This window comes from Leopardus geoffroyi, chromosome B2 (genome assembly GCF_018350155.1).
Source record: "Leopardus geoffroyi isolate Oge1 chromosome B2, O.geoffroyi_Oge1_pat1.0, whole genome shotgun sequence".
NCBI classification, from domain to species: domain Eukaryota; kingdom Metazoa; phylum Chordata; class Mammalia; order Carnivora; family Felidae; genus Leopardus; species Leopardus geoffroyi.
Window position 1 is genome coordinate 43,938,529 of NC_059332.1, and position 25,238 is coordinate 43,963,766.

Here is a 25,238-nt window from a genome sequence, read left to right on the forward strand (position 1 = left end):
ACCCAGGCGCCCCTCAAACTTTTTTTTTTTAATTTCCATACTTCTTATTGACAATCTTACCAAAATTTGATCTGCTTTATTTTCTGCAGCTTAATGACGCAAAGTGCAGGCCCCCAGGGTCATTTCATTGCACATAGATATCCATTTCATGGAATGTGAACTAAAAAGATAGGAGAGTGACATACATGTGAATTGATCCCAAGACCAACTGAAGTTTACTTTAGAAGAAAGGAAAAGAGGGGCGCTTGGGTGGCTCAGTCGGCTGAGCGTCCGACTTCGGCTCAGGTCATGATCTCATGGCTTGTGAGTTCGAGCCCCGTGTTGGGCTCTGTGCTGACAGCTCAGAGCTGGAGCCTGCTTCTGATTCTGTGTCTCCCTCTCTCTCTGCCCCTCCCCCGTTCTGTCTCTCTCTCTTTCTCTCTCTCTCAAATATAAATCAACATAGAAAAGGGAAGGGAAGAAAAGGGAAGGGAAGGAAAAGGAAGGGAAGAAAAGAAAAGGGGGCTCCTGGGTGACTCAGTCAGTTGAGCATCTGACTTCTGCTCAGGTCATGATCTCACGGTTCCTGAGTTCAAGCCCTGCATTGGGCTCTCTGCTGTCAGCACAGAGCCTGCTTCAGATCCTCTGTCCTCCCCTCTCTCTGCTCCTCCTTCCCCCACCTCAAAAATAAATAAACATTAAAAAAAAAAAAAACAATCCACCAGTTCCAAATACCCAAGTCTTTTCTGGTGATCAGCTTCTTCCATTAAGGAGGATCACAATGAGACCTTCTAATAGACTGATAGTTCCAACTGGTCGAAATGTGTTTTCACTTGAAATAACCCTTTATTACCTATAAGCACTCTTCATCAAGGATCTCATCACCTCAAATAAGGAACTTTCGTAACCCTCTTGGGGAAATGGGCCCAGAAAGTTCACAGAGTTAATGTAGTGATGGATTTAGGATTACAAGTCGGACCTGCTGTTTTCAACTCTGACCCTCCTCCAGTCTGATACCCCAGTTCTTTTCCTACAAGGTAAAAGTTATTGGGGATTCTGGGGATCTTAGCTAGTAGACATAAACATGAAAGAGGCATGGCTCATGACACTTGTAAGTACAATGAGACGCTCTTGTCCCCCAAGGGCACTTTCTTGGCAGGTTCTCTGGAACAGGACTCTGTTCTCCTTAACGCCAGGCACAGGCACTGCCACTCATGTGCCCCTTGGTTTCATCACCGCGCAATTAAGGAAACCAAGATGCAGAGAAATGAAGTCTCCTGTGCTCTCAGCTCTTGGTCAGCCTATGGAGCCAACAATGGGAACACGGAACACCTCCTGGCTGGGCACTCTGATGACCAAACTGACTCTTAAAAACAGCGGTGGGGCGCTTGGGTGGCTTGGCCAGTTAAGCGTCTGACTCTTGATCTCAGCTCAGGTCACGTTCTCACCGTTCCTGAGACCAAGCCCTGCGATGAGCTCTGTGCTGACGGTGCGGAGCCTGCTTGGGATTCTCTGTCTCTCTCCCTCTCTCCCTGTCTCACCACTCTCTCTCTCTCTCTCTCAAAATAAACAAACACTTAAAAAACAAACAAGAACAGCAACAACAACAACAAACTTGGCTAAGACACCAGTTAAGATGCCTTTGGCTGCCTGTAATAACAAACATACAAACACACTTCAATGCTCTAGGATGCATTACGGAACAGGAAATGAAGAGTGAGAGCCAGTAGCAGGGTTGGCTGATTCAGCAGCTCAGTGGTCCATTCCAGGAGGCAAGCTCCCTCCATTCTTGGAGAGAATGCGGTGTATTGCCTGAAGCACACCCCTCATGGTCTCCCTGCGTGGCAGCATTTCCAGGCCTCACGCCCGCATCCAGGAGCAGCCTCAGAGGCAGTGACTTAGGGAGTCACTTCTTCAGACCAAGGAGATCTTTCTCAGAAGTTCCTGAACAAATCTCCTTTCACAATACTGGGTGGAACTTGGTCAAGAACCCACTCTGAAGTCAACCACAGCCGGAAGGACAGGATCAGACCCTTCATGATTCATCCCCTGGAACTGGGGTTGGAACCACATCTACCTGAATCCTATGAAGGTAGGGAGTAGGAAGGAGTGGGGAGGAAGGCCCCGGACCCAATCAGAGCTCTGCCTGAGGAAGCCAGGGGATGGTCAGGAGGGAGGGACACCATCGACAGCATCAACTACACCTACTCTGAGCGACAGGCTACCTCTGATGGGAGTTCCTTGAGTTGGGTGTTACCTCCCTTCCAAGGTGAGGAGAGGCTATTCTGACAGAGCAGGAAAGACTCAGGAAACTGAATGCTCATAGAGGTCCCATTGGGTGTTCATGCTGGCTTCAGGTAAAACTTACTAAAGACTCTGGGGACCCTAATCTAGAATCAGTGATGTTCTAGGGGTAGAAATTAGGGCCACGAACCCTGACAGGGCTAGGTAACCGGCCGGGGGGGGGGGCGGGAGGGGGGGAAGAGGGGGGGACAAGAGAGAGTTTTGGGTGCAGGTGGACCAGTATTTTAAAGTACTCCTTAAATCATATCTGGATTGTCACTGTTTGCCTACCCCCAAGTGTGACCCTACAGATTGGCAACTGAAGTGAGAAACATGAAGAAACATCAGTGTATTTCTTGACCCAGCCCACGTTCTATGGAATAGAATCGAATTCATTCTTGCTAAAATAAAAATTGATTTTTGGATGACTGGGTCACAAGCTTCTTGCTTTTCCTTCCCCTCTCCCTCTTTTTATTTGCTTTTGATTTTTAAGAATAATGAACATGTTCTCTTTTATAATGGGAGAACAGAATAACCCTTATTTGGAAAAAAAAAAAAAAAAAAAGGGTATTTCACGCTTCTCATTTAGAACAGCATAGGAAATCCCCACCTCAAATAAGCAGTCTGAGGATCGCGTTTGTAATATTTGAAAATAAACCAACTTTATTTGAATCAGCCAATACCAATCAAGACTGGAAAACAAATTTCTAACTGCTTCAGATTCATGAAGAAAACATTCAACAATATCTTCATTAAAAGGCAACTTATATTTATTAAGGCTTGAAAGCATGTCTTAGTACTTTATCACCACAGTTAAAGGTCTTGAGAAAATCAAGTGACCATCATTTGGAGTGTCTTCCTAAAATGAAATTTTGTCCTTCTATAAAAGCTAGGCATCTTTTGCTAAATTAGCTACACCCCAGCTTTCCAAATGGGAAAAACAGGAAATCAGGAAAGGAAGACAAATTCAAACGTCAGCCGGATATTATATATTTTAAGTATAGGCATAATCGATAATATGAAATCTCTAACTATACATAAAATACCTTAGATAATTGGATCCTTAAAACTATGGTTTTCAAAAAAAAAAACAGATTGCTTTTAGCGAAACACAGATTAGCCCAAACCCTATAATGAAGCAATCTTCCATTTTATTTTTGGTTGGTAAGGGGAACATTGGATCTAATTCCTCAGGTAACATTAGACAAAATTATGCACACTTTGGATCATACCGAATGGTGAAAGGAAAGCATCCTGAAACTAAGCTGCGAGAAGAATATTGGCAAAGGTCGAGGAACAGGCATTCATGAAGGGGGCACACGTTCCTTGGTTTGAATGCTAAAAAAGCGCTGGATAGAAGACAATGGTCTTGTTTGCAGAAAGGGCTCCAAGCCCAAAGATGTTCAGCTCGAGATGTTCCACATGCATACTTCTTTCTGTAACGCTTACAATTCTTTTCAATGGCATATCAAAAACGACGAAGTGATCCCTTAGGAATCAATGAACTTAGTTCTACCAATGACTTAATACTGCTTCATCTTTCCAAGGAGAGAGACACTGGCATCTTGATTCACTCTGCTATCAAAAAGGCTCCTGGCCACTGGCAATAGTGGTGAGTCAACTACATCTCCTGCTGCCTCTAAACCAACTGATGTTTAGACACAGACCTCAATGGTTTCTCACCACGGAAAACTCTTACTAACACACCCTCCTGACTCTGTCCCTTTTTTAAGTTCTATTTGTCTAAGCCTCCTGGGATTCTTAGCTCTGCAGGGTCCGTTCCAGGCATCATCCATTTTGCAACAATTCTAAGATGCTGGCGTCGTCCGCCTGCAGAGTGGCCAGAGGGCACAGATGTCGTGAAGAGCTTCCGTTGTTTCATTTGATAAATGCTAGCATGTGCAGCTCAGGAAACTTCCCTCTTGGTGAAGCCTTTTTTCTAATGAAAAGGCCAAGATCCTTGCTGGCCCCCCCAGCGGGGGATGTGAACACCAAAAACAGTGGCATTTCCTGGGAAGCTGAAACCGTCCGAGATTGTTTGACCAAATAAAAGTGGTTTTCACTTTTCACAGCCTGTGATTCTGAATTGTCAGGCATCTGAATTCCCTTATCAGGAGACAAAGACACACAATAGAAGGAACCATTATCCAGCCCATCTTATAAAGTCATTAAAATCATATCCAATACCTTCTCTCTGGGCCATCCTGAGAGGCAGCCCAGCCTGACAGATGGGTAAATTCTACACAGTTATTCTAAGTTGGGTTCTTCTTTCTGCCTCTGCCTCCCACCATGCTATCCCATAAAAATCAAATAAAACAGTGACACGGAAACCAAAGAAGAAAAATAAATCCCAAACAAAATAGGATCTCATCCCAAACCTTTTCAAATGCCAATGAAATGTTTTCTGAAGGATCAGTATTCATTCGAGACCAGTGACAAGGGTGACCTCCTCTTAAAACTCTGGAGTCTACACTGCAAACCTTGAATACTTCCTGAGTTGGTTCTGGAGACACCTAAGGACCTCACCATACGGATGTTGGAAGATGATCTGCCATGTATATAACAAGGTTATGGCCAAGATTCTTTAGGGAGGCTGAAGAATCTGGAGGCAAACCTCTTTTGGAAAAAAATAATCAGAAGATAATATTATTGTTACTTAAAAATATTCTAATAAATCTGGTCATAAGACATTAAAGCTCTCAGTCAATAGTCGTATTATATAGTAATCTACTGTTGAAAGAAAAAAGATATTCCTGAATCAAGTACTCAGAAGTGCTTTCCATCTATAACTCTGCCCCCTGTGTTAAATGGTTATAAGTGATCACGTAACTGCCCCCCCAAACTCGTGCCTTAATATTTATGTAAAACTAAGTCAGCCACAGAAGGAATATCTAGAAACAACCATGTTGATTTGGTTTGGCTTGTTTTTAAAGACTCGCCAACGCTGAATTCTGACAATCAAATCAGTCATTAGTATCCGACAACTCGTGTGGGGAGCCATCCCCCCCGGGTGGCCTGTTTTCTCTGTCGCGCTGGCCATGCTAACACCTACCTGCTTCAAGAACAGCACCACTGTGGGTCTCTGGAAAGTACACTGCCTCTTAGGTCATCATGCCTGTGTTGGTCAACTCAGGGAGGGGTTTCTGGGGACAACAGGATTTACACTAATTCAAAGTCTCCTGGGATCATTCAAGACTTCATCTCCCAAGAGACCAGTCTGGGGCTTTACTGTAGAGTAAAAGGGGCCATTTCCTCAGCATTCTCCTTTTTAAACATGTCTCGGGACTAAGTTCCCGGGGAGTCCCAGGGAAGGTTCCTTTAGGAGTGGAAATGAATCGACTCCTCCTGCCCTTGCAAAGCTCTCAGGCTAATAAAATGTCCTACTGAGAAATTCCTCTTCCTCAGTGGGCTAAGGGGGCCCCTGTTTCCTCCCCAATGCTCAGATCTGTGTGCCACTTTGGTTCTCCAGAGCTCCCTGGAGGCAGGTGGGTCTGGGGCCTGCCGGGTTGAAGATGCACGGATGTCTTCACGGAAAGGCCCCATGCTGTCCTGCCACCCTTCCTGAGCAACGAGCCAGTTCCCGAGGCTTTCTAGCACTTGGAAGCCTCATCCTGTGGCAGGTGGCTTTTCTCCTAGGGTGTTCACCAGGATAGGGGGCCGATGGTTAGCTCATTTTCCTGAGTTTCCTCTGCCCGGGTCCCCAGGCTCAAGCCAGGTGAGCTTTGAAGGAGGTGACACTCAAGGAGAATGACCAAGGAGAGAAATACCAACTAAAAAATATCCTTTTTCATCTGGCAGGTGAGTCAGATGGCAGGAAAATTAGCCCAGATGGGGCACATATTTTTCTTCAAGTTCAAACCACATGGTTTCCCAGTCAGAAAGGCCCATGGACTTTCTTCCTAAGGTGTTCCATGACCATGCCACCTCCCAAATGGACCCATCACCCGATGGAGGCTGCAGCCGACTCAGCCAGGAGCGCCCAGCTAGCAGACCCAAGACCCACATCCAGGAGCAACGTGAAGGACCTGGAAAGTCATGTTTGGCCAATTCTTGTTTTTTTTGTTATAGGGTTCGCAGTGATATATAACATCAGCAGTTCAAGACTTAGGGAGATCATAAGAGAGAAGACCTATCTGAAAGATTGCCAGGGAACATGGAGCCTCATGAAGAACAACTTCACCCAACCGCCCCACCCCACCCCCATCTGCTTTCTCCAAGACTGAAATTCACTCATGGATCAAACGTAATCTCCACCAAAACAACTACCCCTAAAGCAGGCAAAATCCATGGCTGGTAGACCCCGTGGTCCTTTTGGCATTGACGCTCCTCCTCTGGCCCTTCCCAGTCACTCTGCTTTGCAACTGCATGCCAACTTCCCTTCCTCGAAAGGCCTGGACAGTGTAAAAACAGAGGCTGGTGTCAGCCAGATACACGAGGGCATCGCAATGCCCTCAGCACGCAGCAAGCGGAGACTACGTCTGAAGTGGTTTTCCAATCTGGTCTTCAGCGCCCAGTGGGACGGCAGGTGTCAAGACGCTGTGAGGGACTGCAGGTGTGTCTGTCACGGGCCCAATCCCCAGCCTGCCTGTCCTCCGTTCACTCCGTCCATCTCCCCCAAACGCAGCGGATCTGTTTCTACTAAGAACTACGATGGCATCTGTCCTTGGCCGTGGAGTTCCCAACAAAGAGGAGGGCGGAAGAGGGCACAGTGTCGCACGTTTTGCTAATGCAGCCGAGGAGAGGTTCTGATATTGGCGGAGGGGGCAGTGACGGTCCCTTACGTGGGTTCTCCAACACTGACCCCAAATGCACGGAACCCAGGCCCGGCCCAAAGGTTGAGAGCTTGACTGTTTCTATCATTTCTGCTTGCAGATTCCTGAACGATCAGATGGGGTCGGCGCCGACCTTCCTAAGAGACAGCAGGCCGGGGTTCCATGAGGCCAGCAAGAGGCGGCCGGCTACAAAAAGGAGTGTCCCCGAGGCAATGCGGAAGAGGAGTGTGTGAGGCCGGAGTCCTTTGGGAGAAGCGGAGTCCTTCTGCTGGAGCGGTGGGGCAAGGTGGCCGAGCTCAGGACCGGCTGAGGCGCTTGGCAACATCCGCGTAGGCCGACTCGATCTCCTTGTCTGCCGCACAGGTGTTGGTGAACTCATCCCGGGCATAGGCGTTCTTGAGGTACCGCCACAGGCCTGTCATCTCAGCCGGGAAATCGTAGTTGCGGTATTTCTTGGCCACAATCTACAACACAGGCGACAGGACAGAGATGGCGTGAGCGGGCAAAGCAAATCACTGAGAAGGAGTTAAGCGGCTTGACCTACCATGTGGGCTGGGAGGAAACCCAGCAAGCATCACAGGGGGCCATCAGCAAAGTGTCTGTGACACAAGCTGGCAAGCGCTGCCTCCTTGTCATCTTATCTAAGCTTATTTATTTCTTAAGTAAATACAATTTGCCCTTTGACCTCGCCATTCTGCTTCTAGCGATGTTTCCTTAGGAAACAATCATGTACGTATATCAAGATTCAGCTATCCGTGTATGATCATGGAACTAAGTAAAAAAAAGAATGCAACGGTAAAAAAAAAAAAAAAATGGTATAGAACACAAATGTCCGCCAATATCTAAATGGAGAAATACATCATCATACGTAAATACAGGGCCATTCTGGACAGCCATTAAAAATGATGCTGCAGGGGCGCCTGAGCGGCTCAGTCGGTTAAGCATCCGACTTTGGCTCAGGTCATGATCTCACGGTCCGCGAGTTCAAACCCCACGTTGGGCTCTGTGCTGACAGCTCAGAGCTTGGAGCCTGCTTCAGATTCTGTGTCTCCCTCTCGCTCTGCCCCTCCTCCACTTGTACCCCCCTCTCTCAAAAATAAAGATTAAAAAAATTTTTTTTGAAGATAAAGTGCAGTATAAAATAAAATTTTTAAGAAGTGCAGTATCATGCATTTGGAGAAATGTGTGTGATTACTTAGAAGTACAGGTACCAAAATGTGATCAGTGGTTACGTCTGACTGATCGAGCTATAAACTGTTTCCTGGTACCTGCTCTGTTTTACATGAGCACCCGTATTTTTAGGAGAGAATAAAAAGCATAAGGAGTGTAAGTTAGATGTGGGAATGGATAGGCAGGTTCTCGAATGAACAGATCTTGAGCGGGAGTGAACGAATGGTGATTTTTATTCTGTCCGGAGTCTGCCACACGTGGGGGCTGTGGATGGGCGTTCTGGGAAAGCGGAGTTCGTGCTGAAACGGTCGCACAGTGGTTAAAGCGTGGGCTCTCGATCCCAGCTGAACACATCTGCAATTTTTACTCCACTACTTAATAGCTGTGTGGCCTTGGACTACTTACTTAGCCTCTCCGAGCCCCAATTTCTTTATCTCTCAAAGGAAGATAATAATAGAACCTTTCCTGGAATAACAAATTAGTTAACACACACGAAACATTTAGAGGGGTACCTGGCTCATGCTGAGTGCTCGAGAAACATCACCTCCTCTTCTAATTCATTGAGACCCACTTTTGCCATTTGCATGTGTTCACAGATAAGGATAAGGTGGTTTTCGCTGAGGGTGACCTGTGTAGTTACACGGGGCCTCGAACTCAGAGGGGCCTGTTCTTGGTTTAATGCTCTGCTGTCACCATCTGGAAATTCTGAGTATTTTTTTTTAACAGGGCCCCCTTTATTGTCACTGTACGTTGGGGTCCACACATTAGCCGTTCTTGCCTCGAGCCCTCGGGAGCTAGAGTGGGAACAATAAAGAGTAGCCTCTCTCCTAAGGCACTGACTTCTGACTCCTTTCCTCGCTTTCTTTTTAGAGAGGTCGTCAGACTGCTGACCCTGGGATCCTCCCACTCAGAAAACCTCCCCCCCTCCCCCCCCCCGGCCACCCCAGTTCAGCTACTCTGGACTTTCACCTTCATGTTGATGCCCGTGATGTTCAGGGTCCCCTAAAGAGCTGTGCTGAGTGAGGGCAACGATGAGGGAGGGCAGGAAAAGCTCAGTCTCATCAATTTGACCACATTCCCAAGGAGCTCGCATCTCCCCCTCTCTATTCTTCAGTTTGGAACGTCTGTTACATACTAAGCTCTGTTCTATTCTGAATTGCAATTACCGTTCTCATATCCTCTCTCTCTTCTCTAGCTTGTGACCAGTAGGAGGACAGGAACCACAACTTCTTCATTTCTGTACTGCCTGATAATCTCAATGACACGGTGTATGAGCATAGCGACACTAGCAAATACTTATCGACTCTGCACCCTGCTCTAGGCTCCACCTTAAGCCCTCTGCAAGCTACTTTAAATCTCTAAATAACTTTATAAGGAAGGGTGTATTATACTCCCATTTTTACAGATGTGGAAAGTAAGGCAAAGGGAAGTTAAATAAGTAAAGGTTCCATAAACAGTTGTATGGAATCTTTACTATCCTCAGTTATCCCAAATCAGAGTGCATCTTCTAGAGTCAAACGTAAGACACGTACTTTTAAAGACCAGAGATCCTCAGCAATGAACAAACTGAAGCCACAAGAGATTCAATGGCTTACACAACATTACACAGGAAATGAATTAATTCGACCAACATCTACTGAGTAATCACTAATATTTATTCCGGTCCTTGCTTTTCTTTCTTTTTTTTTTTTTTTATTTGAGGGTAGTTGACGTGCAATGTTACATTAGTTTCAGGTGTGCAACCCTGTGATTCAGCCAAGTTTCTATGCTGTGCGGTGCACAGCAACAGGGTAGCTCCTATCTGTCACCACAGGACACTACCAGTATCACTCTGTTCCTTAGGCCGTGCCTTTTAGTCCTGTGACAGTCCTTCCCTCCTAATCTGCGGTCCTCTCCACGGGGCTACCAAGCCCTGTGCAAATGATGCAGGAACCGCTATACTCAGATTCCCTCATGTGCCAGTTATTCAGCTATAGCTGCTGATCTCCAAACCACCCTTGGGCTTGTTTCTTCCAGCCGCTGGGGCAGGGACTCTGCAAATCACATCTCTGCTTTGAACCAGTGACTCCCTGTGAGGCTCTGTCACGAGGGGGCGCTAGAGAGAAAGCCTGCAAGGCTGGAGGAGGGAGAAGAGACGTCCCTTCCCTTCCTAGGCATTCTGTTCCTCTCAGTCCCCTTTGCTCCCGCAGTGGCAACTGACTCCTGTTTTCTTGTTTCGCCTACACTAGCGGAACCCGTGCATCACCCCGTGTGAGAGAGGCCAGCGCACGACAGTGACCCCTCTGGACTGTCCTCTTAACTCCGCCTCCAGTGCTGGCTCAGCAGCGCCCCACCCCAGAGGTCCAAGGTTCAGCTCTGCAGGGGCCCCTCATCTAAGTTTCCAAGTTTAGATAATTCTGACCTCTTCCGTTCACCTCTGCTGCCCTGGGGGTTGTAGCTGCCTCATCCTGGTGAAATGTCACGGTACACTTTGCCTTCCTAGATCTTCAGTACTTAGTGCTTCTGCCTATTAAATTCTTTTGGTGGGGCGCCTGGGCGGCTCAGTCGGTTGAGCAACCGACTCTTGATTTTAGCTCTGGGCAAGATGCCAGGATTGTGGGATCGAGCCCTGCATCGAGCTCCATGCTGAGCGTAGGTCCTCTGAGCGTAGATCAGGCTGAGCTTAAGATCCTCTCTCTCTTTTTCTCTCTCTGCCCCTCTCCCCGGCTCATCTCTCTCTCTCTCTCTCTAAAATGAAAAAAAAAATTAAATTCTCTTGGCTAAGATAACTGGTCTGGTGTGGTCACTGGAGAAGCCATCCCCACAATGTTGTGTCCGGCTCAGGTGTGGCTAAAAAAGCAAAGGGGATGAAATCTGAGTCCTCTGGCAGAGCACCGGCCATAAGCAAATGCCGGGTCCAACAGACACTGCCCGTTCACCTTGGCCTTCCCCTGTTCACCGCAGGGTGAGGGCCCTTGGGTTTGCCCAAGAGCCTTTGAGAAGAAGCTGTCCCTGCCCCGGCAAGAGCAAGTCCCTGCAGGATCCGCGGGTCACACGCTGACCGACAGAGCGGCCTCAAGTCCCTCCGTGCTGGGATCTGTTTTCATTTTTAAAGGATACGACATGAGATTTAAAACAGCAGAAAAGCAATTTATGGACATAGACTTGTGTTCATGCCTCCCTTCCTGTTTGCTTCAGGGGCTGAAGCAGGTCACTGTGCTAGGCAGGGGTCCCAGTGGCCCCGAGAGAGGGCCCGCCATGCCCCTCCCTGCCCGGATCTGCACGCCCTGAGCCTTGGCCACGGAACCGGCTGTTTCCTCGCATGTCGGTTTGACTTGAGGAGCCAAGGACTAGAAGGGAGCCAGACAGCGCGAGTTCAAACCAGGCTCTCAGGCAGGATGAAGATGAACCTGAACGAGAGCCAGGCAAGAGAGAGAGAGGGAGGGAGAATGCACGCGCAAGAGAGCAGGCGGGGATGCGCACACGGAGCTCTGACGTTCACAGGAACTCCCATGCTCCTGCTCTGAATTTGCTCTTTCATATGAAAACAGTTAGCTCCCACAGCCCAGATTAGGTTTTGGCATCAGAAGCCAAACTTGACTTGGCTCCCCCTTCACTCTTTCTTGATGTCGGGGGTTTGCCAGGTCTCTGGGATCTGATAAGCTGGATCAGCAGAAATACGAGGAGACAGAAGGCGAGGCCCAGCCTTGTCCCCTCCGAGGCTGCCATCCCCCCTCCCTGCCCCGCCCCGATCCCCAGCTTCTCCAAGGACACGGGCGTCGCATCATCGTTGAGGGCTGGGGAGGCACTGGAGGAGTCGAAGGATGAAGCATGGGGCCTGGGAGATCCATCTGTTTACCTTATTTGACAAGAGATTCTTCGAGACAGAAGAAAAGAGTGAAAGAAGAGAGAGAAAGAGGCAAGAAGGAATATACTTCCTATCTCTTCATTGGGGCATGGGAAAAAAGAATTCCAAAGAGATTAAATGACTCGCCCCAGCCCATCGTGTCAGGACTAGCATGTGGGGCTCACGCCTTTCTGAATGGGGGTCTTTTGTTACACCACTGTGACATAGCGTGGCTGACCTGGAATCACACCATCCCTAAGGGTGCCACTTGTTCCTCAGGAAAAGAGAATAAAAGACGTTTCCAGGGCTGTGGTGGCGCATGCAGCAATTAACAACTTCCAAGACGTGTCAGCTTGGGTGGACTTACAAGTAACCGTTGGCCTGGCCCCGAAACCCAAAGTGCCTTCATATGAATAGGCTGCATTTTCCCAGCCTATCGGTAACGGCATGCATGATTCCCACCCAGTCTCCAGCTCTGACCAAGTCCCAAGGTGCTTGCCCAGCTAAGATCGCAGTTCAAGCTGGTTGTGCTCTGACTGGAGGGAGGCCCGCGTTTCCAGCTCAGGACTACAGCTGAAACACGATAGGCAGATAGCCAGCTGATAAATGATTCTTTTTCCGAAGGGTAGAAGGAAAGTGGGTATGATAAAGTCACAGGCTAAGTGATGAAATGGCCAATCAGTGAGTATTTATGAAAGGGCCACCATGAACCCCCCCACCATCATGCTTGGAGAAGCCACTATCCCCACAGAGCTGACTGCCTGAGACGTACGATACGAGTACGTATGAGAGTAGACGATGATCTAGCTGCATGATCCCACTGTGTGTTTCTCTAGGCTGGTGAGGGCCGGGAAAGGAGGTAAGAAGAAGCATCAGTTTAGAGAGAGAATGTTGGGGCACACTACTGTTGTCTTCAAATGAGATGAAACAGAGCAGTCCCGTTCCATGCTGTTCCAGAATACAAAGGGTGGCCTGGAGGCTGATGGGGCTCAATATAAGGATGTTCTTTTTTTTTTTTTTAATTTTTTTTTTCAACGTTTATTTATTTTTTGGGACAGAGAGAGACAGAGCATGAACGGGGGAGGGGCAGAGAGAGAGGGAGACACAGAATCGGAAACAGGCTCCAGGCTCTGAGCCATCAGCCCAGAGCCTGACGCGAGGCTCGAACTCACGGACCGCGAGATCGTGACCTGGCTGAAGTCGGACGCTTAACCGACTGCGCCACCCAGGCGCCCCAATATAAGGATGTTTTAATAATCAACACTGTCCAAAGGGATAGGGCTGACTCGTTAGGCAGGGGACTCTTCATCATCAGAAAGGTGCAGTGACAGCTGCATGGAAGCCTGTCACAGACACACAGAAAGTGGTCCCGTTCGGGGTGGGAGATGGTTTGGGATGACCTTGGAATTCCCTTCTTTCCAACTCTCGGATCCTCCGATTCTTACAGGACAGGATTACACGGGGTGATGAAGTTGACCAGTAAGTGCAACCATGACAAGAAAATGATGTCACTTCTTACAGCCTCCGGCTCTTCAACTGATAGATGAGGAGGATGCTATATGCCTGCCCTAGGGAGTTACTGAAGGGAATGAGAAGGCTCGCACATGAAGCAACTTCAGAGAGATGGGGGGGTGTGGCCAGTGACAACCCAGGAGGCAGAGACAAGGAAGAAGTGCCCTCACTCACTCTCTCTCTCATACATGAAATGACAATGAGCTACTATGTATTGAGCCTTTACAATATGCCAGGCACTGTCACACCATATTTACTCTCCCAGCCAAGAAGTAAGAATGAGAATAAGGAGGAAGTAATATATGTCTGCTTTACTGACACTCAGAGAGTCTATACAGCCACCAGGCAGTGGACGCTGACTCTGGGTTCCTATTCGTGTGACTTCAGAGCCCAGGCTCTGGACCAGCCGGTGGCACTGTCCTTGACTCATCCACACAAGTGACCGGGTCTATGGCGGACCTGGATACAGCGAGCCACCTGCAGATAGAGCGGTCTTTACCTTGACCACATGGAGTTTGGGCAACAGATTGCAGTCGGCCAGGGTCAGCTCGTCCCCGTCTAGGAATTTGCGCCGGGACCTCTTGTCTTCATCCCCGCAAGTGTTGGCGTCGATCTCCTCTGGAAGAGGGGTGTTCAGGTAGTCATCCAGTTTCTTCAGTGCCTTGGTCAGGCCTTTCTCAAGGGCTGGCATGAAACAGCAAAAGCAGTATCTTTAGCGGACCTTCCTGCCACTGGCAACAACCGCAGGGACTTCGGAGTAAAGGGGCTCACCCCGAATCCTGTCCCCCTCGTCACACGGCCAGCTCCCCACACACTACAGAATACCTGGCAGTCACCAATCTAATGCAGTGGAAGAGGACTAAGTGGTCTGAAAAAGCAAACTTTTTTTTTATTTAAAAAAAAAAAAAGCTTTTGAATATTTATTTATTTTTGAGAGATTAGCGCAAGTGGAGGAGGGGCAGAGAGAGAGAGGGGGAGACAGGATCCAAAGCTGGTTCCGTGCTGACAGCACTGAGCCTGATGCAGGGCTCGATCGAACTCATGACCCATGAGATCACGACCTGAGCCGAAGTCGGACACCCCACCGACTGAGCTACCCAGGTGCCCCAGAAAAAGCAAACTTTAACCAAGCAATGTATACTAGCTAATCATTTGTGGAAAAAACATAAATATAGAAATACAACCATTAGGATATACATCCGAGTTTTTAGAGTGCTTATCTCCAGTAGATATAATAATGACAGTTAACTTTCATTTTCTATTTTGCTTCTCTATATTTTGCCAATATTCCACAATCAACCCACATAATAATTCTGTAGAAAGGGCTCCTACGTAAATAACAACTGTGTAAAATCCCTAGGACAGAGATATGCACCAGACTTTGCAGAAGCATTAACCATGGGAGCACTGACGAACCCAACCTGAGAAGGGAAGGCGACAAGGTTTGCAGGAAGACCTGACCTAGGAAAGTAAACCACCTGTTTGGTGTTGCCCCGAGAGGACCAATGCATACCAGAAAGCCCTACTTCAGTTTAATCTAGAGAAGGTTGTTCTGAAAATCAGGGATGTCCACAATGGAAGGGCCAGTGCACCAGAAATGCCCAATCACAGCTGCGTGGAAACCTGTCACGGACACAGCTCAAAGAATGAACGTCCAAAGGAAGATCATGTGGTGGATGACGTTTACAGTCTTGTCCCAGTAATTTCCTGCCGAGTAATTCATTTAGCCACAAGAGCAGAACAAAATATTCAAAAGAACAGCCGGATGGGGCGCCTGGGTGGCTCAGTCGGTTAAGCGGCCGACTTCGGCTCAGGTCACGATCTCGCGGTCCGTGAGTTCGAGCCCCGTGTCGGGCTCTGGGCTGACGGCTTGGAGCCTGGAGCCTGTTTCAGATTCTGTGTCTCCCTCTCTCTGACCCTCCCCCTGTTCATGCTCTGTCCCTCCCTGTCTCAAAAATAAATAAAATGTTAAAAAAAATAAAAAAAAAAACCAAAAAACAAAAGAACAGCCAGAAGTCACTATCACTCAGAACCATTCCATCCAGAACGTCATAGTCTATTCCAGGCACAGAACACTGGCCACCTGAACTCAGAGGACAGAAGCGGACCGAGGTCGGGTCACCAGCCAGTCTTGATGCTAATTCTAGCAGATGAAAGGGGGATGCTCCCTCTGGAGGAAGAGCCCAGAGGACTGTGCTCTTATTTACTTTTTCCCAAATGTGCCTTCTGTTAGCCACTCCTCCCTCAACCCAAGTTTGTCTTTTCATAGAAGGCCTTTGTTTGAGACAATGAAATGACACCAGCCCAAGATAAATCAATTGAACGCTTGCTGGAATGTTGAAAACAGGCTGGAGGTTGGACGTGGTTTCTCAATACTTCCTTCTCCCTGGTGTGGCATTTGAACTTGTACTTCATCATCTGCTTTGTGTTTCCAGTTTGGGAGAATAGTGAGCAGGGCTGGGAAAAATGCTTGTATTCCCTTTAGTAATTGTCTAGACGAGGATGGGACTGCAAGCCTATTCAAGGGCAGGAGCAGAGGGTGGGTACCAAACAATAGTTATTATGCTCCCCACCCCCACCAAAGCACTTGTGATCTATATTGGGTTTGTCTGCTCCCTTAAATCCCTCCCTCCCTTTCAGTTATGGAGATTCTGACAAAATCTTGATGATAATGGAGATAGGAAAAGTCAAATAGAGGAGTGCTTGTTGAAGTCTGACCAATGGATAGCAATGCAAGGGAAAGAGACATATGATGGGAAATGAAACACTGCTGATTGTACTTCTAAAATGCCCGCTGGAGACCGGAGCAGGCCACTGCAGAAGTCTGTGCCCAAATTGCCCAGCGTGGGAACTATCATGACATTTGCAAAAGCCGCCTAGCACAGCAACTGGAGCTCCTTGGGAGGGCGGTTGTGGATAAGTATCAACTATCTCTCAACGAGCTCTTGAGGTGGAAGAATAAAGCCCGGTAGTGGGCATGGCTGTTGTCCTATCCTGTAACTGACATGTATGTAACATACCAAGTGGGCGTGTTCTGAGGATGTCCTCGGAGCTTCAGTTTCATACTGGAGTTTGTGTAATTTTGATCAGGAATGTGAAGGGGGTGGGGGAGTTGGTGTTAACCGTGGTAGAAAGAAGAGGAGACCAGGCAGCAGGGAAGGGGCCACGTGACCTGGAGTTAACCCTGTGTTTAAATTTTGACCCTGCCCAGGGTGTATTTACTGCGACGTTGCTGAGGTGAAAGCTTTGGTTCCCTTAATCACATGGGCCCCTTCCAAGGCCTTGAGCTCGATTTTTTTTAATTCCTTATTTGTACTTATTCCATTGGCTTCAGACCCCGCAAGTGTTGGGAACGTCCCTGATCCTGGAACTTACCAAGAAGTGGGACCTTGGGCAAGTTCCTCAACTTCACTGAGGTTCCGTTTTCTCATGTCAACTGTGAGAGGAAGATCGCTAATCTTCGTAAGGCCGTGGCGAGGACTAGCTCAGATTATGCAGGGAAAAGTGCCTCAGACTACGCCTGCCCCATGCTAGGACAGCAGTTAATGACTGCGATACCAAATATGGCAGCCATCTGCGCTCTGGCCCTGACCCCACACTCGCCACCAGTACTTTCCTCAAAAATCCAAGGTGCGGCAGACCATGAGAGATTCTCAGAAGCTCCAGTTCTGAGGCCCGGTCCCTGGAGGAGAGAATCAACAGCCCCGAGCCCTGCTTCTCTTCCCGATTTAACATACAGCCACAGCAGGTCCCTTACACTCCGCCGGGACCCTTCTTGGTGACGAGCTGCGTGAGGGGCACGGCCAGAGGGAAACAGACGCAACATGTCTGTGCTAACGCACTGCCCTTATTATCGAATACCAGATGCCAGCACCAAGAACTTCTCTGCCAGTTCTTTTCCCTCCTACCTGCCAACTTATTCCTCTGACCCTGGCTCAATCTGGCATCCATAGAATTTAATTATCTCTTTCGGCTGACGGTACCCAGGTCATGAAAGCACACGCGTTGACCTTTCTGGTAACAGCGCAGGGGACGTAAGAGAAACCAGAGTGACAAGTAGACGGTAATCCTTCAGTGTTCGCATTTGGAACCCTCCCTCCCAAAGACTTCCTCTGAGCAGCAGGATGGGGCAACCCTCAGACCACAGCACGTAAGCCTGAGGCCAGGGGACCCTGAGACCCAGGACCAACCACGTCCCAGGCACTTGACGGGTACCCAGTCCTTTAACTGCTTTCTGCCCTCTCCACCCGCCCTTCCTGTAAAGATTTATTCTGTACCACACACAAATGTGCTGGGTAAAATATGTGATGAGGAAGCAAGGGGAATAGTTCATAAATATTCTCAGCCATATGCAAACAATCTCAAATTTATTTTTCTCCTTTTTAAGGAGGAAAAAAAAATCCACCCATTCCATGATCACTTCCAGATTCATTGAGGTTGATATTACATAAGAACCAATATTGTTTTCTCGTCGTAGAGAAATAATGACTTGGAAACGGCAATTTGAGCTAAGAAAATAATATACTCTTACCAGGGCATGGAGGCTGAATGAGGACTAGGGAGCCAAGACTCTAGCTCAGCCTCCAGCAAGCTCTTGCAAGCACGGCTCAACCCTGCTTTGCTGGCACGCCTTGTGCAGCGGGGGTATCAGCAAGCAGCCACGCAGACTCTTTGGGGCTCAGAACTCACTTAGAGCGGAACAGATGTCAAAGGTGGTCTTTGAAAGGACAGGAGCAGCTCTGTGGGCCCAGGTTCCTGTACCCTCAGCTCCTAACGCGTGTTTTCTCTCTGGCACGTGAACTTGCAGAGAGGGAAGAAGCAGGGGACCACCTCCGATCACCGGCTGCAGCCTGGATGGGCGTCTCTTCCACTCTCCCATGGAGAAGAAGATCATGGCTACTGGGAGCTGGCCCCAGGCCAAGGGACCCTCTGTCCCACGGCGCCTCGTTCATGGCTCTGATCCAGCACCGGCAAGAAATACACTAGCTGAATTTCTGAAGTAGACTCGGGATGTTTATGCGACCTATCATCTGAGTACACAATGAAGCTATTGAGATGGGCATTATTATTCATACCCATTTAGCAGATAAAAAAAAAGCGAGTCCTAGACTTTCCCAAGGCACACACATATGTACAAGCAAACTGTTCCCAGGATACGTCCTGAGATTGCACCTTGTTTGCTTTTTCACTGCTGTTGCCTTCCTTACAAGGCTCAACCTCTGGGTAATGGGAAAACAACAACTTTAATTTAGTCCACTCTGGATTACAACATAGTCCAATGTAATAAATGGTCTCTCAAAAAGAATTCTCAGTCTCTTTGACATGAGAATGCTCAGTCTTACAGAAAGTCTCCATCACCTGTGCTCTCCTCCTTGAGTAAATGAGGGTGGGAGGATTCCTGTGACCTCATGGCCTTGGGGAGAGAGGGGTCCTGGGATCTAGTGGGTGGAAGGCTTTAGGAAGCTACCACAGGACCCGCGTTTCTGCTCAGTTACCGTTTCCTCAGCAAAACCTCCACTCCCTTCCAGAGTAAGGCTGGGGATGTTGAGCCTTGGGTGGTGGTCACACGTAGGCTGTTGGGCTCCCTCCAAAGCCCTGGAAGGCCACCTGAGCAAAGTGTCATGTGGGGTTTCCCAGATACGACTCTAGGCCCCTGGCCCTTCTACCTCTCTCTCCTCCTTCATCCCCAAATCCCCTGGGCCAGGAGGGGGAAGGCTTTCCTCTACGTTTTAGTCTAACAACCACAGACTACTTCTCTAGGAGTCAAGTCCTCTAGATACGGTTCTTGATGTGCTAAATCTGAGAGATAAAGGAATTGAGAACATTCAGAGATAACAGCTTGGCTTGTGAGGCCACTATCTTGACGGAAATGTTAGTTTGAATCAGCAGCTAAATAGTGAATCCTTTTTTTTTTTTCTTCCTTAGAATTCCTTCTGTAGAATTCTTCTCTCTCACGGGGCCAGTGGATCCTCAGGACAGATTAGAATCAAGAGTGTGGCTACTCCCTCACGTCCTACCTTCGGCTCCTTTGATAAAATACCTGTGTTCTTCTATTAACGGCTTGACTTCCACTGGAGTTCTTGGTACTGTTAGTGACCATCAGTGGATCCAGAAGGAGTTACTATCTCTGAGAAGCGAGGCTACCAGGAGGACCCTTCCCGTCATCTCTCAGCAACGGATACTAATTTTGTTTGCACTCAGGGCCAACGCTGTCACATGGTCTGTGTGACAGCAGAACATCTGGGTGAAAAGACAGAAAGTCATTTGGGTTTTGCCTATGAAGAAAGAAATATCTAGATATTGGGAAATACCTGGAGGACCAAATCAAGTTGTTTCTCTTCATCTCTTTCGAGATCATGTCGATATAACAACAACGACGACAAAGCATAGCTGTGGCTTGAGGGAGGCCACAAAGGAGATTTCTCTGGCCATCACATATTCTTGGAAAGAAAACACAAAGATGGCCACACTTTGTTGACATTTGATAGTTTTAAACCTGAATGATAATGTGATGGGAACCCCCCAAAATCAAATGGTAACAATGTCATATCATCTCTCCCGTGCCTTTCTGGAGGAAGAAGCCTTTCTTTAGAAACAGTGAGGTCATATGGCTTTAGACAAGATGCCCAGGGCCAACGATCCAAGCAAGAGGGGGAGGCTGGGGCAGCAGTAAGGCTCAGGAGAGTTACCATGGTGGGAGAAAAGGAGGTGCAGGTAGGGTGGGCAGGAACATAAATGCTCATAAAGAGGACATGTTTAAGGAGGGACAAGGATGCTCTAAGGTGGAGAGGGGTGGTTAGGACATTTGGCTTTGGGCTGGGCAGTGTAGTTCCCTCCCCCGCAAGAAACCTTCTATAAAGATCTACATTCATCTTTCAAGTTTAAGGAATTGGAAGCCATAGAGCTTTTCTGTGTTGTCCAAGTCCTTAAAGACAGAAAATGTAGCCCTGTTATAGTTGGGTTACATGAAGTATGAACGGGCACATAAAGGCAAAATTATAAGCAGGTAGAAACTGAGGTTCACACCCTCTGATCCACAGCGACCCGTCTAGAACACATAGCAGGTAAGTGGTAGTGGGTCCCCATGGTCCTTCTGTCTCTCAAAGTATCATCTTCGCCTGGTCCGTCGACCACAGGGTCAAAAAAAGGCAGCAGGGTCGTAGAAGATGGGAACGAAAGCTTGTTTCAGGCTTGGTGAGCCCTACTCTCCTGTGTCTGGGTCCTCTGGGTATGTTAACACATCACAGGTATCAACAGGGAAGGGACAGGGAGGGGCTGGTGGCCCTGTACTGTGCTTCCCTGAAATGTCTGCACATCCACTCTGTTCTTCAAGAGATCTGAGTTTGAATCCTGCATTGATTATGGTTATTCACAAGTTGCTGTTAAAGCATCTTCTACAGACTCTGGTGCATAAAGGGACTTAACAAAAATCAGGCTACAGGGATGTGTCACACTTACTTGGTCTGATAGTTTGGAGAATTCATGTCCACCTTTGGCATGAGACCAACACTAGACTTGGCCTCATAGCCAGAGAGGAAGATGTTGTCAAATTGGCTCTAGCTGTGAAAGACCCAGGGGCTCCCCTGTGGGAAGCAATTCCCAGGCCTCCGTTTCTAGGCACTGGTGAAAACAGGAAAGGTGGAAAGACAAACAGTGGTTTATGAGAAAGCAAAACGCAATGGCAACTTCAACAGATTCCCTACTGTTCCCTACACGCTTGCAATGTCAGCTGAGCTTAAGAGGAGTCCAGCTAATGCGGCCATGGGTATTATTTGTTTGTTCTAGAAAAGACTTCAGCCTTGAATGGGAGGGTGAATTAAATGACAAACTCCCATGGTTCTTTCCAGTAAGTGGTCAATAAACGATTCTCTAGTCCCAAGGCAGGATTCAGGTCTTACCATAAGGTGGACTGGGGTATAGGACACTATAGGATGCCCCTTACCCACCTTGGTGGAAAGATTCACCAAGCAAATGGGTTTATAGATTTCTTTGATGTATTTTTAAGGTAGTAAGGGATTTTTCCTTGAAGGAGAGAAGATCCTCTGTACAGTTTCTTCCCCAAGCCCTAGAGGGGATCATGGTGAAGAATCATCTTTTTTATACAGTTCCGCAAATCAACCCAATATTTGCCCCCATGTTTAGAAGTATGACTCCCGACAACAAATGAACTGTGTGTGTGTGTGTGTGTGTGTGTGTGTGTGTGTGTGTGTGTATGTGTTTCAAGGCATGGTTTTGGCAATTAGCTAGCTGTGTTTAAAAAACCAGAATGGTTGGGGCGCCTGGGTGGCGCCGTCGGTTGAGCGTCCGACTTCAGCCAGGTCACGATCTCGCGGTCCGTGAGTTCGAGCCCCGCGTCAGGCTCTGGGCTGATGGCTCGGAGCCTGGAGCCTGTTTCCGATTCTGTGTCTCCCTCTCTCTCTGCCCCTCCCCCGTTCATGCTCTGTCTCTCTCTGTCCCAAAAATAAATAAACGTTGAAAAAAAAAATTAAAAAAAAAAAAAACCAGAATGGTTAGGGCGCCTGGGTGGCTCAGTCGGTTGAGCAACTGACTTCAGCTCAGGTCATGATCTCATGGCTTGTGAGTTCGAGCCCCACATCAGGCTCTGTGCAGACAGCTCAGAGCTTGGAGCCTGCTTTGGATTCTGTGTCTCCCTCTCTCTCTGCCCCTCACCTGCTCACATTCTGTCTCTCTCAAAAATAAATACATATTAAAAAAACAACAACCCCAGCATGGTAAAGAATTTAGGACTTTTTGGCCTGCCTTTCATAAGATATTGTTTTTACGTAGGAAGGGAGGTATGCATAATATAGACACTTCCAGCTTCACATAATTTTCTAAATCTAAAAGCCACAGTACATTTGAAAAGAAAGATGACCACTTATGTCTTCAAATTTAAGTTTCCTTTGTGTACATAGTCTGTACCCTGCAGGCTCCCCCCAGTGATAACTTATCAACGGGAAGAGAAAGAGAGACAGAGAAAGACTGGGGCCAGTGGAAAGAGGAAGCTTCAGAAACTCCCGGGGAGGGTGTGAGCTGGCTGCAACAACCCAGAGAGAATGTGGTCCCCTTTGGAGCCCTGCCCAGGCTTCAGCCACGGGGCGGTGGCGACCCCTCCTGGCCTGTCCTTAAGCAGCGGAAACTGCATCTTCCACAGCGAACACGTATAACATGCATGTGTGTTTTCTATTAGGCTTTCCAGAAACTCATAAATGGTTGTAAAAACCATTGTGCTAATAGAAAGAACGACATAAATGCTGACTGAAGCTATTAATGCTGGTTGTAGTTTATGTAGCAGACTGAATCAGGCTGAAAACTGTTAGATTTTTATGGCTACTTTGTAACAGGTTATTTTTAACTATCAGGCCATAGATTAGGCTCAGCCCTCATGTTCGAACATCGAACATCGGGAATGAACGAGTCAAGGGAGATGCTTTCTCGGTCCAGCGTTGGGACCTAGGCATGTTCTTTCTCAACGCTCCCTGCAAACGCTCAGGCTGAAGTGACTTAGCCACATTTTGCCCTGTTCATCCTCCAATGCCCACATCTTTTGTCGAAGAGCCATTGACAAATTTAAGAATCGTCACGCAGCCACCACAGCTCTAAATTTAAATAATTACTGGTTTCTGTCATTCTGTCACTATCCTGTCTGGAAACTCTCCCCCAGCCGCCCATTCTTTCAGTTGTTAATACGTCCCTCTCCAGCGCCCTCTGTGGGTGGGCCAGGTTTGGTGTCCCTGGCCTCTCGCGGATGTTGAGTCACGACTCCCCAAGTAAAGCTGGGGGTTGTGTAGTATATTTGGAAAACCCACATGGTAGTTGTTCCGTGGTTTATGAACCGATTTGATCACCGTTTCCTAAATGACCTACCTACTCTTGTTTGAAAACTCAGCACCACATGCATGTTAAATAATGAATTATTTCAATGTCTCATGTATACAGGTCAGGTGCACAACTGCGGGACCAGCTGCCTGCGTGGGGATCCACGCTCGGCCATTTACTAACTTGGGTGGGCTGCTTCACCTCTTGTGCCTCAGTTTCCTCCTCTGCAAAACAGAGATCATAACAAGGGACACCTTGTTAGGATTGCCATGGGGGATGCCTGGAGGAGACTTAGAACTACCTTCGTCTCTCAGCATGTGGTTCTTATGGGCAAGGCGTGACGCTGCTGATGTGTAAGAAACAAAGCATACAAAAAAGCTGGTGAGTTCTTAGAATTGCAAGAAAAAAAGCCTGCTTGGTAAACATTGTGCTTGACTTGTCCTCCACCCTGAGGAAGCCACCCCAGATGATTTACGCAGTCTTTTGTTGAGTTTTCAGCTGGCCCTTTCACTCTGACTCTGCTGTCGTAACCACAGTCCCACCAGAGTGAGCCTTGTTCCTGACAGTCATGCAACGGGGCAACCTTAGAGGGTAAGTTCAGCAGGGGTCGGGGGCGAGTGATATTTTGCAGAATTCCCCAGATATACCACAGTAATACCCACCCTCCCCCGCCCTTGCTCAGAGGAGTCCTCTGGGTGCCCCCACTTGCCCCCTCACGGCTTACAATCTGCGGGGAGAAGCTTTAGTTGCACGACGTTAACTTGCATCTTCTAAAGTTTGAGGTAAGAGTGTTGCAGATTAAGTATGCAACTTTACATTTCTGTTTCTTAAAATCTACGTGGGGTAATGATTCAGATTTGGTTAACCCCAACGGAGAATTTGAAATACTAGTTTTTGTTTGTTTGTTTGTTTTTGGCATGGCCAGATCAGATATTTTCACGGTAGTTTTTGTGTGTGTGTGTTTTTAAATCCCCTTCTGTTGAAAATGAATTGTATGGAGAAATTCACTCTCACCTTCCTGGTACCTAAAAGAACCCAGATTTCTTCGTAGTCATGTGCCCAGTCAAAAATACTTATGTTCCCAGACTTTTACTAGAGAAGGCCAAATGACCAAGTTACGACCAATGAGATCAAGGTGGAAATTTACGGATGGGCTTCTGGGCGAGAAAAGACCGACACAGCTGCCCTTGCCTGGAACTCGGACGTAATGTCCGGAAGTGGAGTACCTATCTTGTGACATGAGAATGACAGTCACACATTAACGGTAGAGAATCAGTGCTCCAAGGATCTAGATCGATGACTTCTATGAGCAGCTACAACTGCCTGGACCTCTCTACTCTCTGGCCTTCTTGTTATGTGAGAAAAGCAAACTCTGATTAAGAAGTAAACATTTAGAAAGAGTGCTTTAGAGCAGGGCATGGCACATAGTAAAATGCTATGTAGGTTTTTGCTAAGTAAAATAAAATAAATATTTGCTTTGGTGTCTGTAATCAGGTTTCTATTATATGTGGCCAAGCACTGCCCTTGCCAATTCACGTAGATATCGTCAATATTTCTTTATTACATTATTATTCTAGCACCTTGTGCAGTGCCTGGTACTGAATAAGTGTTTGTTGAAAGAATGAGCTATTCAGTAGGGTCTGAGGAAAGGTGAGGGCCCCTAAAATGTAACTCTATATGTGTCTATATGCTTATGCAACTGCTTTATCTCGTTAGAGGGCCTACAATGGTTCCCTTTCTTTGTGTAATGGTAGCCCTCCGTCTCTCGGGGATGGATGAAGGGATTTCACTTGTTTGGCCTGGCATGCCCTCCTGGGGGTGCATCAGAGCCAAATGCGGACAGGTCACCACCAACCTGCCCCTCTCTGCCCGGTGAC

General features: G+C 47.7%; 1 protein-coding gene across 3 annotated transcripts in view; it reads right to left on the reverse strand.

Annotated features, from left to right (window-relative positions):
- Positions 1-2,905: 2,905 nt before the first annotated feature.
- The window catches only part of CLIC5 (chloride intracellular channel 5), a 162,931-nt gene continuing 140,598 nt past the window's right edge, over positions 2,906-25,238 (reverse strand). For all 3 annotated transcript variants that reach the window (XM_045498440.1, XM_045498441.1, XM_045498442.1), the window contains 2 exons: positions 14,042-14,226; positions 2,906-7,498 (listed from right to left, as the gene is read on the reverse strand). In XM_045498440.1, the coding sequence (XP_045354396.1) occupies positions 7,331-7,498; positions 14,042-14,226 (353 nt within the window). In that variant the 3' untranslated portion in view covers positions 2,906-7,330. The remainder of the gene's footprint in view (positions 7,499-14,041; positions 14,227-25,238) is intronic.